General features: G+C 36.3%; 1 protein-coding gene across 1 annotated transcript; it reads right to left on the minus strand.

Moving 5' to 3' along the window:
• Positions 1–6,761: 6,761 nt before the first annotated feature.
• slc26a4.2 (solute carrier family 26 member 4 gene 2) lies at positions 6,762–18,003 on the minus strand. Its single transcript, XM_031899015.1, has 12 exons — positions 17,871–18,003; positions 16,967–17,044; positions 16,770–16,865; positions 15,338–15,444; positions 13,926–13,995; positions 13,555–13,647; positions 12,990–13,085; positions 12,017–12,256; positions 9,744–9,798; positions 9,450–9,589; positions 7,653–7,736; positions 6,762–7,352 (listed from the first exon to the last, which is right to left on the minus strand). The coding sequence occupies exons 1-12, from the start codon at positions 17,955–17,957 to the stop codon at positions 7,329–7,331; spliced, it is 1,170 nt and encodes a 389-aa protein (XP_031754875.1). The 5' UTR covers positions 17,958–18,003; the 3' UTR covers positions 6,762–7,328.
• Between the last annotated feature and the right edge of the window lie 327 nt (positions 18,004–18,330).

Raw genomic sequence — 18,330 nt, forward strand, 5'->3', positions numbered from 1 at the left:
GGGGATATACTGTTGTGTATACCTACAAAGCAATGTTTTAAAGATGTTCCATTTTCCTTCTGTGTCTAACCCCATGAAAAGCCTTTCCCAGTTGACACATTGCAGAGATGCCCTTATACTGGCAAAGTCTGCACGTCTAAAATTAAGCGTTTTAGTTACTCCCTTATAGCGCTGTCTCTGCAGCATTATCTCAAAGGAGACCATGTTGTGATCACTGTTCCCCAAATGCTCACCCACACAAATGTTAGAGATGAGTTCATTATTATTAGATATCACCAGGTCCAAAATAGAGTCATTCCTAGTGGGTTCTTGAACCGCCTGAAATAAAAAGTTGTCATTTAGCATGTTTACAAACCTACTAGCTTTTTCTGACTTAGCCACCCCATTACTCCAGTCAATGTCCGGATAATTAAAGTCCCCCATAATAACAACTTGACCCAGTTTTGAAGCCTCCTCCATTTGCAACAATAGCTGGGCCTCATCCCCCTCATCTATACGGGGTGGTCTATAGCATACACCAATGATCATTTTCTTTGTGACCTTCAGCCCTACTGAAATTTCTACACAAAGAGATTCGACATTTTCATGCAATATGCAATAATAAATCTTTTCATAATTTGACATTGACTACATAAGACAACTAGCCTCCTTTGCAGTACATGAGGAAATTTGCAACATACAAAGCTCACTGTTCTTTGGGTTTGGGATTATGCCCCACAAGATTCCCCAAAGGCACAACTATCTGCACTCCTGGAATGGGTATTTAATCCAGTACAATGATAGTGTGGATGATCCCAAAGGTATGCAATTTTGCACCCTTTAGTGCTTGTGTTCTTGCACCTTCCTCATTATTAAATAAGCACTAATGAGTAAGTTTAAAGGCTTGAGATAGTAAGCCTAATACAAGTTACAATTTCTAATTTAGTTTCTTAGCTACTTTAAATATATTTTTCTTATAAGTATCTTAAATCAAGCATTCATTATCATACAGAACATAGGCCTGAGACAGTGGTGTAATATAAAGCTACTGTCACCCCCTGTATCACGTGACCTTGATACCCCCCCCATGAGTGCAGGTACTGACAGCACAGGTACAGGCAACTTCCCCCCTGCATCTGATGCAGAGTTATGCCATCAACCTGAGAGCGCAAATAATTGATCCAGATTATCTAAAAGCACAATAATTAAGTACAGGTATCTGGAAACCTGTTGTCAAGAAACCAAATAATTTAACATGTTTAAAAATAATTTCCCTTTTCTTTGTAATAATAAAACAGTATTGTGTACTTGATCCCTACTAAGATTTAATTAATCCTCAAATGTGGCAAAGCTATACTGTTGGGTTTATTTGATGTTTAAATTATTTTTAGTTTACTTAAAATATGGTGATTCAAATTATGGAAAGACCCCTTAACCAAAATACCCCGGTTCCCGAGCATTATGAATAACAGGTCCCATACCTGAAGAAATCATTATAAATAACCACATATTGGAAACAAAATGATAGAACCCCCAATTTCACCCACCAGGGAGGTACATTTTTTTAAACTGATAATTATAATGATAAATGAATAAAATAATATGACTGCATATATGGGTGGGTGGGTGTGGTGTGAAGACCTCCAATTAAATAGCTCTGTGGATGGAGGATTAATATATATGCAGGTTTAAAAAAATATATAATTAAATAATTACAATAAGATGTATACTTATATGCACATATGCAACATCCATGATATGTTCTACTAGAAAATTTCCCATTAAAATCACAGCTCAATATTCCATTATGTTAGCACATCTTTAACACTCATAAACTATTTACTGTATGACTTTTTAAAAACAAAAAAAGTAGGTATCATTTAAATTTTGATAAAGTAGCTATTTTTAAACACTATTATGGTTTTAAAGGAGAACTAAAGCTTAACTAAAGAATTAGGCTAGAAATGTTTAAACTATGTTTTGTGCTTCTGTACCAGCCCCATGCAACCACAGCCCTTTAGCAGGGAAGATCTGTGCCTCCAGAAATGCCCCAGAAGCCCCCATCTTCTTTTCTGCTGATTCCCAACACATGCTCTGTGCTGCTCTCAGTTACTGAGTTTAGGGACCCACCCACAATATACTGTATATATATAATATAACTGTCACAATATTAGTAAATAATACAGATTATTACTGCATGACAGCTTTGAAACCAATTCAATTAGCATCAGAAATTAATAATCAGCCCAGAGACCAACATTTTTTTCTGCTTGATAGTTTACAACGACCCCTAAGCTTAGCTTCTCAACAGCTGAGCATGTGCACTTTCCCGGACACTTCACAGACAACAGATTGTATTATGGTGACCCCCTGTGACAACTTTGAAGTACTGAATCATTACAGTAAGCTTGTTCAATGAGTTCAGTATATAAAATAAGGTATTTTTAGCCATATTCATTTTTAGGGTTTAGTTCTTCTTAAAATTGCGGTAAAATACACAGTATAAGAGATTAAAGTAGAAAGCAATAGAGAAAAAGTAGAAGCAATCAAAGTCCCTATAGATTCCCTAAAGAGCACACAGTATAAATTGCTGCTATGATTTCCCCTAGCCCAAACAACCAAGAAGCTTTTTTTTCCAGTGCAACTTCTGAGTGATAATACAGTATGGATGCACAAGGTATATGTGTGCAAGAATGTGGCACAAATGTGTTCCTTACATTTATGTTTGAATAATGTTGCATTTGTAACCAATTCATTTGGAACAAGTCAGTTGCACTATTAATACAAATCCCTTAGGGAACCCTAGAACTACGGACTGAAATTCCAGAGGTCCTTTGCGTCAAAGAGTGCATTTGCATCATCAGGATGCTGGGGGGGGCACATTGGAGCTCAATACAGGTTGGAAATGAACATGTATACATGCAAATAGCTTTCTAAAGAGTGTCAATACTTACTCAGTTTTTTCATCCATTTCTGTGTTCCTAATAAGCCTTAAATATTTCTGTCTGCAATTCCCCATGTCACTCCAGGATTAAATGTGAGAAAATCAAACAGGACTATGTGGGATAAGACTGACATATCCTAAGAAATCACAGAGAGGAAAAAAGGAGAGATTTTAAACTTAATAAGTGAAGGAAAGCACATACAAAATGTTGAAAGAGAAGCTGAATATGTACAAAAAGATCACTTATTCACTCTTATTTTTAGGAAACAAGAAAATAATTATATAATGAAGAGTGTATACAATATTTGATTAAATTACTTTGATAATTAAAGAGACTCATACACAGAATAAAGAACATTCAGTGTACACAAGCTTTGGGCACCAAGTAAAAACCATGGCTATTCCCAAATTGAATAAAAGAGGATTCACAGAAGAAAAAAAAATCAACGTTTCACAAAATCAGTACATACCAACTGTATTGTGATGTACATCATACAGACATTCCAGAGAATTAAATGTTTCGTGTAGCCCATTAACTAACTTTACTGCTGTCTATTTCCCCGTTTTCTAAAATACATCAGACAAGCTGGATAGTGGGCATCAGGCAATTACCACCAGGTAGGAAAAATAATACTTTGGGAACTTAAACAGCAGCAATATTAAATATCCTTGTGTTCTGAGCAAAACAGGACAGATTATTTTTTGGGATATCATATGTTACTTTTAAAAGTAAAAGCAATCTGAATAAATACAGTAATAGTAAGTTCATTAAAATGGCTTATGTTTAAATATTATGAAATGGCTTGTTTGCAATAACTAATTAAAGTGGCACCTCAATATACAGTTCTAGAAAGTATTTAATTGTGATGAGTTGATAGTATTGGGAGAGGAGTTCTGGTTCTGATCTTTAATCATTAGTCATTATGACCTATACCCAGACATATACGGTAGTACAATGATTTAAGTTAATCAATGAAGGATTTATTAAGCACACCAATGTATTTTAGTGAAATCTAAACACATTGACATTTTAAGCATTCTGACTGGATTCTAATATAAACCTATGCAAATCTGCCTGAAGAGATCTATATGAAGGCACCAATGTGATCCACACCCAATGGGATATTATAACCTGCCTAATAGATATCTAACCTATTTTTAGAAATCCAAAAAGTAGGAAAAAAAGCTTCAGCAGGTTTGCTGCAAAACATTTATTATGGGGAATGGTGTTACCACTACCCATAATAAATGTTTTGCAGCAAACCTGCTGAAGCTTTTTTCCTACTTTTTGGATTTCTACAATTGTATTTGGTTGCAGCACAGAGCAACAACTATGAGCTAAAGCTTTTTTTCGCAAGTGTTTTAATCAAAGTTCACCAACAATTTATTTTTGAATATCTAACCTATTTTTGTTCAGATATTGGTTGCACAAACCATTGGGAGTTTCCCATAACTGGGGACATTAAGAGTTTGACTTTGTCTGGAAAGGCAGCTTTTATCAGCCTAGGTTTGGGTTACAAAACAACCAGCGCACATCATTTGTTTTCTTTAAGAAGCTGAAGAAGGACCAATGTACAGAAAGTTTAAAAAAAAATGTTATGCTTGTAACTGACACACCTTTCAATTCAGTGCAGTTTAATATGGCTTTGATTCCTGCAAGTTATAAGACATATGCATTTTAGGCTGTAGAAGCACATTTTAGGTTTGTTCAGAACAGGGTCGGACTGGGGGGTGCAGGGCCCACCGGGGCTCCCGCCCCAGGGGCCCTGCAGGTGCCCCAGCCAGTCGTGTCCCCTACCCCCCCAGGGCCCCCCCCCCTGCAGGGCCCCCGGCCGACATCCTCCCCAAGCGCGTATAAATTGAAGCGTCAGTGGAGGAACAGTCAGTAGGGGGAGCGCCGGCAAAGGTCGGACTGGGCCGCAGGGGCTCACCGGGATTTGTCCCGGCAGCCCAGTCCGACCCTGGTTCAGAATATAGAGTCATCGGTCAAAACTTGCTTTCCACAACTGCAGCAGCTGTAATTCATTCCAAATCACTCTTATCTGTTTGAATTGGTAATATTGTACCTGAACAGCAGGATACAGGAACTTTATACAAAGTGCCTAAAGTGTGTGTAAAGCAGCCTCAATCACAATTATGTAGAATATTGACCCCAGCAGGTTAAAGTGATAGGCCTCAGAAGTAGCATTTGTAAGTGGACACTGCTTTTATGCTCTGTGTTTGTTGTTTGTGCAATAAATAAAAATCTTAAATGTGATTCTGAATTTAGAACCTGTCTTGAGAGTCTAAATTGATATGTGCTCCCTGCTAAAGGGAAGTCAAGCCTGGGTATTCTCAGACTTGCATAAAAGCAGGCAGTGTGTGGTCTTACAGAAAGGTCCATCCTTCTGCCTTCAGGTCTCTAGTGCATGATGTCTGGAGGGAGAGGCAAGAAAAAGTTTGGGTCATGGGCATACAGATGGTAGGTTTTGTGGGATTTGTAGGGATTGCCCCTCTAACTTTTTTAAAACTTTCCTTTGTTTACTCTGATAAAGCACAATTATTATATGGTCTAAAGCTCAGGGGATCTCAACAGCTACAGCAGCAACAGCTATACAGCTATGTTTTTAAAAATGTGTAAAAAGAATAGAATATAGACCAAGTGCAAATATGTTTTATTTGACTTTTAAAAAATAGACATAAAACTTGACATAAAATTACTCTAGAGTGGACATATATTTTAAAAATTATCATTTACAATTTATAATTGCTGTAAAATAACTTCATGAATAAATGGCACCCACATAAAGGGCTATAAAATATGTAAATATATCACAACACATGCAAACTTTTTCCCAAGAAACCCGTTATCTAGAATGCTCCGAATTAAGGGAAGGCCATCTCCCATAGACTCCATTTTAATCGAATAATCTAAATTTTTAGAAATAATTTCCTTTTTCTCTGTAATAATAAAACAGTACCTTTTACTTGATGCCAACTAAGATATAATTAATCATTAGAGGCAAAACAATCCTATTGGGTTTTTTAAATGGTTTTTAGTGCACTTAGGCTAATGCCATACGGGGCGCATTCTCAGCAAGCCAAAAAATGCTTGCCAAGAATACGCCACACTACTGTAAATTTGGTCTCAAAAAGAAAGATTGCCAGCACTTAGTTTGCCTTTAAAAATAATTTTTACAAAAAATTAGGTGTTAGTACCACAATTTGGCCAAAATATGTAAGCTCACATGCCACGTCAAGGCCCCTCATTGTACGTGAGTCCTACACTGCCCATTAACATTGAGTCTGTGATGTAAATTTGGTCTACCTTGTGTCTGCACCCGAATGAATGGAATACACTCGAATACAGGCACATGTAGCCGATATCCACCAAAAAACATGAGACTTCGCATTTTCGACAGATATCGGCTACATGTGCCTGCACACGAGCATGTTCAAATCATTTGGGTGCAGGCACAGGTAAGGGCATTTTTAAGCGTATGGAGCGTATTTTCGGCTTGCTGAGAATACGCTCCATGTGGCATTAGCCTTGAGGTATGGTGATCCAAATTACAGAAAGACCCTGTATCCAGAAAGCTCAAGGTCCCAAGCATTCTGGATAATAGGTCACAGGACATCACATATTTATGGGAATGCTATGTACATAATATTTGAGATTATAAGAAACTATAAAAGAAGAAATATAGCTTTAAGGTAGAACAGCAATAGTTAGGAGCAGATTTATCAAATTGTGGAGTTTGCCATAAAAAAAATTCTTAGAAGCATAAAAGAGTTCACCATTTGGTAAATACACTTCTAAAAATCCCATAGGAATAAATGGGAAGTGGGTGATTTTTTCTATGTTGAGCTCTAATCACACATTTTGCCCCTAGATGTTAAGTATATAAACAATATTGTGAGACTTTTGCGGTACTTGCATATTGATTACAATTAATACTAATTAATGCTAATTAATTCATAATATAAGATGAAACCAAGAAGACCTCTGAGTTGCAGAAGCGAGGTCCAGTCTGCCACATTTTGTCTGTTGTTCATAAATGTCAAAAAATACTTTGGGTTTCCTGTGACAAAATTGGTTTCAAGCCATATTTTCATAAAAATAACAGTAATAAAATAATAATTTTTCTACATGATGAAAAATGTTGGCCATCTGTTTCATATCTTGAAGAATGTCTTTAGTGTCTTAGTGATGTAAAACAAGAGAAAAACAAATGCTGCTTGCTGTCACTTGTCCATACTCACAGGGCTGTCACACGTAGCATGGAAGCTCCCAGAAACATGGAAGTGGAGACTGCACAATCAATCAGATTAAGAAATGAATAGATAGAAAGGAGAATTCTGTGTTGCTGCTTTGAAAGAAGACAATCTTTGCTATTAAATATTGTCCATTCCATTCAGGTGTTCGTTATGATGCTAGTGACCTGAAAGCCTGTTTGGGAGAAATAATAAAGATATGTAACAATATATCACCAAATCTTTTCAGAAGAAAATGGTGGAGCACATTTGGCTATTTGCTTGCAAGAATTAAAATATATATATTTTTTGCTGCCGTCATGATGCTCATAATTAATATTAACAAATATTTTATCAAACTCTGCTCTGGAAGATAAAAATATTAGTGTATATTTTTTAATTCAGATTTTGTTGCAGACTGAAATGTCATATTCTCTTCATTCTACAGTTTGTTTGTGGATCAGGGAACAGATTTTTAAGAAAATGTATTTCTCACCTGATCTTGGGTATCCAATTCTTCATATCCTTGATCATCTTCTGTGACATCAGTAGATTCTTTTGCTTCTTGCAGAAGTGAAATCTAATTTAAATGATTATATTTTGATAAGAAAAATTGTTTTTCTTATTTACATAGCAGAAAAAAACAAGAACAAAAGCTTTGCTGAATATAGGTGGAGTGAATATTGGTGCAGAGACCTATACATTCTGTTGACCTTTGCCAATGTGGCAGGAATTTGCAAAAGAAAAACTTTTCCAGTTTGAATGGTTTAAAAAACTATTTTTTTTCAGGCAAAAGTTTCCCATGGTGCTAATAGTGCGAAATATTAAAAACGCTGCGTATTTCGGCAAGGTCTGGCAGCTGCCTTTGTGTATACATAGGAATAGGTTGCTGTGCAAATAACGGCGTATTTCGGCAAACGCATGAAAAGTCCGTAGTAACGCATTTTCTAGCGTATTTACGCATAGTGTGTTTTCCATCGAGACTGTTTAAGTTATTTCTACGGATGATTATATTGTGCGTTTTTCAGCCGCCGAGAGAATTAGAAAATACGCAGCGTAAAAACGCCTCGTCTGGCATTAGCCTTAAACACAGGAAAAATAAGGCTGATGGAACTGATTTTAAAAAGTAGTCCATTGGCCTTATTTAGCAATAGATCTATTGCAAGAGACTTTTTTAATATATCTTCTTTTTCTGTTTGTATATGATTTCTGTTCTACCTCTACTTGCATGTAACTATGACTGACCCCAACAACCAAAAAAGCAGATCAACTTTGGGATTTCACTCTAATTAATTATTGTTATTTAAAAAAAAATAACTAGTTATATGCTGCACTCCTAGCACTGCAATTCTATGTTCAGTTGGACAATACTCACATGAAGAACACAAAACATGCCTGTGTTGTACTGTAATGTACTTACAGTGAAATCTCATTTTTTAATGATCCCACCATTATATAACACACAATACATTCCCCTGATTTTACCTTTTCACGGTTTTTCACCATTTTTTCTGGTCTTCTGAAAAGCGTAAAATGGAGGCTCTACTGTATTAGTTTAAAGGCATGGCAAGATGCACATCAGTCTGCTTAGTAAAGCTGAGAGGTAATCTGCTTTGCCAGCAGCAGTGATATTTTTCAGCCTCCTTGTCATCACTTTTTTCTTAAATTTACCTTTAACCCCAAACAGCTTGTGCCTCAATTTTTAATATATGACAGTAATACTGTAACTTGGAAATTCCCAATAGAATTCCTTTTTTCAGGTAAGTCGTTACATTTTTATTGGTGACTGCTGCAGAAGACTATAGGGGTAATTTACAATTCTCCTGGTGGCAGTGGCTAACAGCATTCCTAACCCCCTTAGGAGTTACTTCCACTAGCAAGTAGCCCTTTTGCAAAATGGAGTTTGGCAGTACAAATGTAACTCTGTAAACACAAAAATTGTTTGCTAAAGAAGTAAATTCTATTAGACAAACTGTAATACCTGTATGTAACTAAAAAATTATTTTAGTTCCCACAACATTAGGTTATGTGATGACAAAATTATCCTTGTATTCATAGGGTTTTATTTCGTACTGGCAGTATATTTTTTGTGACTATGAAATTATTTTTGTGCTCAGTAATGTCTATTTCCTGCTTTGGAATGCATGTTGTTCTTAAAAAGGAAATGTTGTCATCAGAAAATAATTCCATGAGCACAAAAAAAAGACATGCATGAAAAAGACTGAAATATAATTTTTATGAAATCATAAGGGTAAACAGATCAAACTGTGCCTATTCCACATTGGCTTATTACCTTTTCCAACAAAGGATCATGTCCATCACTGAATTTGCTCTGAATATACAGCACAGCATCATGAACAGTCATGAAACAGATTTCTGGTTTGATTGTGTCATCAAAGAAATTACCTCTTTCCATCTGTGCAAGCACATTGTCTGAGAAAGATCAACACAAATAATAATTGCTTTAATCTTAAAATACTGCTATCACAATGGTAATTATTCTAATTCTTAATTATCTACTTAAAACAATAACACTCTTCTGCATGCAAAAAGTATTTTATATAATATGCAATTATACACAATTTACCATCACATGCTGCAATGTAAGGGAGTACATCAATTCTTCTGAATTCATTAATGATCTGCAAAATCAAAAGGTAAACTGAGAACAATTTAAACCAAATCCTTCCCTAGAAAAGTATTACTGTATTGTGGCATTTAGCCTGGAGCCACATGCATTTTTGAGTTTTGTAAATATAGTTAAAAAGTCTCACTGGACCCCTAGGGGCACATTTACTAATCCACGAATCCGAATAGGAAAAATACGGATTGGAAACGAACATTTTGCGACTTTTTCGTATTTTTTGCGATTTTTTTCGTCGCTGTTACGACTTTTTAGTAAATTGTCACGACTTTTTCATAGCCGTTACAACTTGCGCGAATTGTCGAGACTTTTTCGTAGTCGTTACGATTTGCTCGTATATTGTCGCAACTTTTTCGTATTGAGTGCTCGTAAACGGCGGGCAAAACTTTCAGACTTTGCATGATTTTGGAAGCCTCCCATAGGACTCAATGGCATTCTGCAGCTCCAACCTGGCCCAAGGAAAGTCACGATACTGAAGCTTGAATGAATCCGAAACTTTCGTACTTGGCGCAACGGCTACGAAAAAGTCGCGACAATTCGCGCAAGTCGTAACGCTACGAAAAAGTTGCGTCAATTTCCGAAAAAGTCTTTACGGCTACGAAAAAGTCGCGACAATTTACAAAAAAATCGCAAAATAACGATCATTACGAAAAAAACGCATTCGGACACTTTACGGACGTTCGTGGATTAGTAAATGTGCCCCATAGTGTTGCAGACAATTAGCACAGTGTCAGATGAATGCTGGGAAATATGTTGAGTGTTTAATCTCTGTTGTCAGTCTTTGGTTAGTACCAGTGAGTGGATAGAGTGTGCCACCTAGTTTAGATGCCACCTATTACAATGAATCTAGCCATAATTCAGGATGTGATATTACAGAAATTTTTCTGACAGATCCTGGTCCACCACAGGGAGAGTATTGAGCTCTCCCTGTTATGAAGTTTGCTTTTCATCACTCTAAGCTACAGTATACGAGACATGACCACATGATCAGGGAATAAAACTGATAGTAAAAATCCATAAAAGGATAGCAATATTTAAAATAGGTTATAAAACAGGCACTCACGTATTACAGGGTAAAGCATATGCAACTATCATGCCACTGATGTACATACTACAATAATACGTATCATTATTTTTAAAAACTTTATATACAATATTTTTAATGAAATAGGGAAAAAAACATACTAGGAAGCAGACCCTCAAGCTGGAGGTCGTTCTATTTGCTAAGTGGGCTAAGTTGTATAAAATTGCATTGTGCTTATTTACTAAGCCAGACGGTAAGTTTAAAGTGCAAAAAATGGGTGCTCTGTTTATTGCACTTTGAACATGTACCACTTCTTATGCCTAAGGGAAAGCACTTTGCAGAGCACATCTCTGTGGATGTGGCACTGTCTGCTTTTGGGCATAGAGGATGGGTCCATGATTCAGACACAGAAATTGTGGAGTGCCAGGAGATTCCAGGCACAGGACAGCACTATACTTATTACCTATGGCACATGTTCAGTATAAGACCCTAAACCCCAAAAAAGTGTGCTTTGTACCTTGCAAGGAGGTGAATGCAGCTAGCATGGCCAATCCCAAGTTTTTCATGTGCCAACTTACAGGGCACCTATCACCTTCACCATCATTGTTTCCCTACTAAAGGTGTGGGCTAATAGAGTCTGCACTTTAGTTGGAGGAAGCAATTGTGTTTTCTAAGAAAAGGCCTTTATCGAGTGTTTTAGCCCCTGCACAGGGGGGGGCTCCCGGTGCAAATGGACACTTACATGCGCATAATGAGCAAGTACCCCAGCTTGCTTATTGTATGCATGCATGTGGTGTAGATCCCCTTCTGATCCTACATCACACACATGCACATAACTAGCTGGGGTAACATGGCCCTAACTTAGCCCCCAACATCAGGAGCTTCTGGTGCAGGGGCCAGAGCACTCAACAGGGGGATTTTATCATCTGGAGTGTGGGCTCTGTTAGCCTGCATCTCTGGTGGGTAATTTTTAGGTGATGGATACCCTTTAATCAAATGCAATTCATTCCTTATAAAAATAACTGTGAGTTTTTAACCCTGATATCCTATGTAATCATAACATACACATATTTTTGGATGTGCTATTTTAGATCTATCAAGTTATTGCATGGAAGTTCCTCAGTATTAAGTACCTCTCTTTATTAGTAAAACAAAATATATAATGGTGGCTCTTGCTACTCGCTATACCTACCGATTTCAGTGATTTCATTGCAACAGAATCAAGAAAAAGTATTTGCCCAAAATCAAAAATGATGCTGTGAATGGAGACTTTTGGAACAGACACTTTTACAGGTAGTTCTGAATTCCAGTCTACTTGGATTTCTACTTCTTTTGTTTGAACCTCTGGACTATCTACTTTTTCTTGGTCCTCGGGATCATCATCACGCTCAAAAGCTTCATTATCAGTACCTGTGTTGTTAATGGTGCCATTCTGTAAAGGTACAAACTTTAAATTAGACCTTTTGATATCTTATAAAAAACAGGACAAATGCATTAGGTTCAACATGGTGCAGCAGGACACATTGAAAGGTATTTGCAAAGTGAGACCCAAATCAGCTTTTTTCTCCCCCACAATGCCGCGTTTTTTCGTGAGCTCTCTGTTTCACTATGGGGTTACATTAACTGCACCTAATCTGATATTCTCCAATTAGCATTTCCAAGGGATTTTTTTTAGCAAATCAGCTTCCTTTTTTCATTCATATTAAAAAACCTAATATCAGAGGTGTTCCTAGGGTTGCCTAAGTTCTGCTTAACATATGTCCAATCTTTTTATTATGAAACTCTTGTTAATACTGTAATTCCATTCTCTTGTCCAAGATTAACTATGCCCACTTACAACATCAGAATAGTCGAGCGTCAAAATTTCAACCCTGGCTAAACTCACAAATATGATTCCTATGCTCCTGTGAACAATGTGGCAGAAGCCCAGTGCACAAGCCAACATTTTTACTATACATTTTTTCTGTCATGACATCATTCTGCTCTTTCACAGGCAAAGCAAGACAATAATAATTCCAATCCACATCTAATGTCAGTCTATATCCCTCACCAACAATATCACTCAGCCATCACTGTCACCCATGACAGTGATGCATATTAAAAGCAACCATTAAATACAGAGCTTTGCATTCTGAAGATGGTACAGCTTTTAGAATATAATTCACCTGCAATGATGAAATTTCTCCTTTCTTAATAAGCTTCTTAATCTTCCGTAGTGCTTTGTTTCTCTTGTTAAATACCCTGACCGCATCAAATCCTACCTGTGGCAATTCAGAATACGTTAAAGTGTTTAATGTTAAACAGCCAAAATACAATGTATAGTGATGAGCGAATCTGTCCCGTTTTGCGTCGCCGAAAAATTTGCAAATCTTTCAAAAGAAAAATGTTGTGCGTCAAAAAAATCGTCACGCATGACAATACGTTTGATGCACGACAATTCTTTTGATGAGAGACAATTTTTTTTGACGCAAGAGACAATTCTTTTGATGAGAGAGACATTTCTTTTTGGCGGAAGACATTTGTTTTGATGCGCAACAATTCTTTTGATGAGCGAGACAATTCTTTTTTGACACTCGTGACAACAATTCTTTGCCGCTGGCGACAATTTTTGGACTCACGTTGAATTTTGCCACCGTTTTGTGGAAATGCGGAAATTCACAGCAAATTTTTTTGCTTGCCAAATTTTTTCTCCCATCACTAACAATGTAACCATATTAAAAAAAAACTTACAATTGATTTAATGCCATTTTTTAGTCCTTCAACATTCCCATAGAAAATAGCACTTGAAAAGCGAACAATTTTCATTCCAGCAGGCTCAGAAATCTGAAAAGAAAATAAAAGTGATAGGTGATTGCTGTGGTATTTGCCATCTTTAGTCAACAGAAACTCCAAAATATGTGATTGGACTGGTAAAGCTGCACCCCACAGAAGAAAATATTTTTTAGGAGATACTATAACTTCGATTTTATTTTTCCTTTGTATTTTTCTTAAATGGATGTTAAGAACCGAATGTATAATAATTTCTCTCCTGCACTGTTTCTCCCAGAGGTGTTACATATTACATAAATACATATTGAAACATTCTTAGAATGAATACTTACATGTTTGTATATCTTGACATTCTTGTAAATATCTGTGCCTTGGACATTTCCAAGAGAACTGCATGAGGGGCTGAAGGAGAGTTAAATATTCAGAATATTTCATTTGTGGAAATGATACTAAGGGGCAGATTTATGAAAATGTGAGTTTAGAGCATAATACATAAAAACTCACCTGCTTTCTATTCATTCCTGTGGGATTTTTTGAAGTGTATTTATAAATGGGTGAAGTTTAAACTCACCATTTGATAAATACACTTCTAAAAATCCCATGTATTATGCTCTAAACTCACATTTTAATAAATCTGCCCCTAAATGTCTATATAGATCAGTCAATGGTGAGAGGATTTAGTAGTAATAATATGTAATGTTTTTGAAAAATGATAACTAATTATAAATTATTTGCCTGTCCTTTATATTCAGCCTTTGTCTGGTGTGTGTCAACATTAATACCCATGTAAGTCAGAAACATAGGGAAGAAGAGATCCCTAAACACAAAGACTTCACCAGACAATTCACCTTTAGGGTGAAGACACACAGAGCTACTACTGTAGTAGCAGCTACTCGTCGTGGCTACTAAAATAGAAAATGCTGATCATTTACTGATAACAGACTCTATTCTCAGTATTGTCTATGGCAGGGTATTTTCTAGAGTTTAGTAGCCATGGAAAAGTAGCTGCTACTAGTAGCTCTGTGTGTCTTTACCCTAAAGGAAAACTATACCACCAGAATGAAAATTTAACCAACAGATGCATAATAGGCCACTTAACATAATAAAAAAGAATTTCGCCAAACTGGAATATATATATATATATATCAGTAAATATTGCCCTTCTACATCCTTTGCCTTCATCAACCATTTAGTGATGGGCTCCCTCAGAGATCACCTGACAGGAAATAATGCAGCTCTAACTGTAACAGGAAGTAGTGGGAAAAAAAGAAAAAAAGCAGAAATCTGCACATTAATTGGCTGATGGTGCCTAGCATGTATGTGTGCCTTGGCAAGTTTGTGTGCACTGTGAATCCTATGATCCAAGGGGGCGGCCACTAATTCTTAAAATGGTAATTTTCTATTTAGGTGTACCCTATAGCACATACTAATAAAAAAATATATTTTTTATGAAAATGGTTTATTTAGATGAAGCAGGGTTTAACATATGAGCTTGTTTGGGAGTATAGTTTTCCTTTAATAGTGTACACAAAACACCTTTATTCAATCTATCAGTATCAAAATGTTAAAACCCACAGGCTTGTATCACCAAGGCACCTAAATAAGTACAATTTATGCAAAAATGTGTGATAAACTGTAATGCAGCACAAAGAAAATTCATATACATATAATACTATACACCATGCCTTGCCTGGTCACATACATGTATTACAGGTCCATTGTATGTTGAAATAAATGTACTTACAACTGAACACGAATCATGACAGTCAATAATCCAAAGAGTAAACCAACCAATAATCCAATATCAAGTCCCAGGATAATAGCTGCAATACATGAAACAACCCAGGAAACCTGCAACCAAAATTCACTGACATTAAGTAGTTATATTTTTGGCCATGTGGATTATGTAGGTAATTTTCATATAATTATTTAAAAGTTTTATTGCATTACTACTGGGAAATTCTAAAATGTATAAAAGCATAATACAGGCTTGGGACATGTTATCCAGAATGCTTGGGACCTGGGGGTTTCTGGATAAGAGGTCTTTCCATAAGTTGGCTCTTCATACCTTAAGTCTACCAAGAGATCACGTAAACATTAAATAAACCCAATAGGATTGTTTTTACTCCAAAAAGGATTAATCATATCTCAGGTACAAGGTACTGTTTTATTTTTACAGAGAAAAAGAAAATCATTTTTTTTAAATTTGAACAATTTGATTATAATGGAATCTATGGGAGATGACCATTAAACACTATCTGCCGTGGGCCCCAAAAACGGGAGCAGACTTGACTTTGCATGTGCTAGTGCAATACTTGCTTTGTTGTGCTGATTTTAGAATTTTACAATTTTGAACTATTCATGTTTAAATGTAGAGACCCAAACAAACTCCTGCTATTCCTTATTATTAGGGGCACATTTACTAACCCACGAACGGGCCGAATGCGTCCGATTGCGTTTGTTTTGTAATGATCGGTAATTTTGCGATTTTTTTCGGCGTCTTTACGATTTTTGCGTAAAAACGCGAGTTTTTCGGCGTCTTTACGATTTTTGCATAAAAACGCGAGTTTTTCGGCGCCTTTACGATTTTTGCGTAAAAACGTGAGTTTTTCGTAGCCATTACAAAAGTTGTGCAAAGTCGCGATTTTTTCGTAGCGTTAAAACTTGCGCGAAACGTCGCGCCTTTTAAGTTTTAACGCTACGAAAAAGGCGCGACTTTGCGCGCAAGTGTTAACGCTACGAAAAAATCGCGACTTTGCGCAACTTTCGTAATGGCTACGAAAAACTCGCGTTTTTACGCAAAAATCGTAAAGACGCCGAAAAACTCGCGTTTTTACGCAAAAATCGTAAAGACGCCGAAAAAATCGCAAAAAATACGAAAAAGTCGCAAAATGTTCGTTTCCAATCGGAATTTTTCCAATTCGGATTCGAAATCGTGTCTTAGTAAATCAGCCCCTTAGTGTGTAAAAATTACCTCTTTGTTGGCTGGAAAATATTTTAAAAGTGTAAACCCACTTGCAGTCACTCGTAGGACTGGCATAAACTATACACTGTTTGGAGCCATTGAAGTGGAACATTTTGACATCAGCTTTATACAAGAGTTTCTCTCACTTTTTTAGATTCTTTATTCATTTCTTATCCTTAGAATCATACGGTAAGTATCAAAACCAACTTACCGAGTCCCATCTGCTTTCTTTCCATAACCGAGGTACATCTTTTATCAGCCAGAACATCCCTTTTAAATTGACTATGACAATGGCAGACAGCACAGACTGGAATCCAAATGCACACAGAGTTATTAGAAACCATAGTTGTGAATGTATTTCATCCACCATGATAGCAAGTACAATCACAAAGAAATATTGATACATACTTTTTGCAGGGGTTCGAGGAGCTTGCCAAGTGCCAAAATTGCAATTAACAAAATACCAGCTGAGACAGCACTAGCAATCTGCAAGTATATGAAACTTTGGAGTTTATTTTTCAATGTCAGATAATACAGACCCTACTTAGTTACAATAATTAGCAATTGTGATATCATATACGCAACAGATGGCATTAAAAGACAATGAAGCAGCTAACAATACTAATGGGTTATAAAATGGGCAAAATTGCTATAGGTCTAGTCACCATTAGCAGGAAGCATTTACTGGTTACCTGTTTAAAAGCAATGATCTTATTTTTAGCTATGGGTTACTGCATCAGGGCAAACGTTGTGCCTTTAATTACATTTGGGGACTTATGGTCTAAGGGGCACAATAATCTCATAGTGTTGCTCATGTAGCGACACAGCAACCTTGGACATTTTCCATCTCTAGGCTAATGATCATTTTCACTAAGGAGTTGGTGAATGTGCACAAACAAATATATCATTTATAAACACCCAGATTTTACTGTTGTTTTATTTTTTATTATCCACACTGCCCAGCCTCCAGCGGGGCAGCTCTGAAACAGATAATTTCCCTTCTGGGCCCTGTATGGGTTCTATTATGCAAACACTCATTATCCTGATTACTAGAAAATATAAAGTAGTAATGCAGTTTTTTGTTCTAAAAACAAGATAATATTTTGGGGCTGTTTTTCTCTTTTTCCCTGTAAAAATACAGGCCTCTTACCTAGAAATCCTAGACCCGAATAATTCCGTCTTATAAACCCCATGCCTTTTACTACACTTTAAAAAAAATGTACCTCAACATGTATTCATTAAGGCAAACAAACTAAATTAACTGAAAAACATTCTGTAGAACAAAATCCAAGCAACAGGTGCTAGTACTCACCTGAGTCTTCCCTCCTATGCTTTCCTGGATAGCAGTACGGGACAGTGCAGTTGAAGCACAAAAACATGAAAAGGCGCCACCAAACATATTGCTAACTCCAAATGCAATAAATTCCTAAGTGGGAGTAAAAAAATGTATCCTAAATAAACATCACAAAGGCCTTTGCCAACTCAAAAATGCAATGCAAAAATGTAAATTTTTAATCTACCTATCTTAAGGAAAATGGCCTTTATGTTTTAACAGGTGATAGCATTGTAATCATAGTCAGCATGCTCATTTTTATTAGATGTTGTGAAATGTTTTTCACATTTTCCACTCATTTGTAGCCTAATTAATACCCAATTTCAAAAGAGTTTGATCACCTAATATTGCTTGTGTTTTCTTGCTGTTTTTTTTATTTTAAACCTCAATTTAAAAAAAAAAGAAAAAAAAAGCTCCCCAGGGTTTTAGATGATCAACT

This window comes from Xenopus tropicalis, chromosome 3, assembly GCF_000004195.4.
Source record: "Xenopus tropicalis strain Nigerian chromosome 3, UCB_Xtro_10.0, whole genome shotgun sequence".
In the NCBI taxonomy this organism is placed as follows: domain Eukaryota; kingdom Metazoa; phylum Chordata; class Amphibia; order Anura; family Pipidae; genus Xenopus; species Xenopus tropicalis.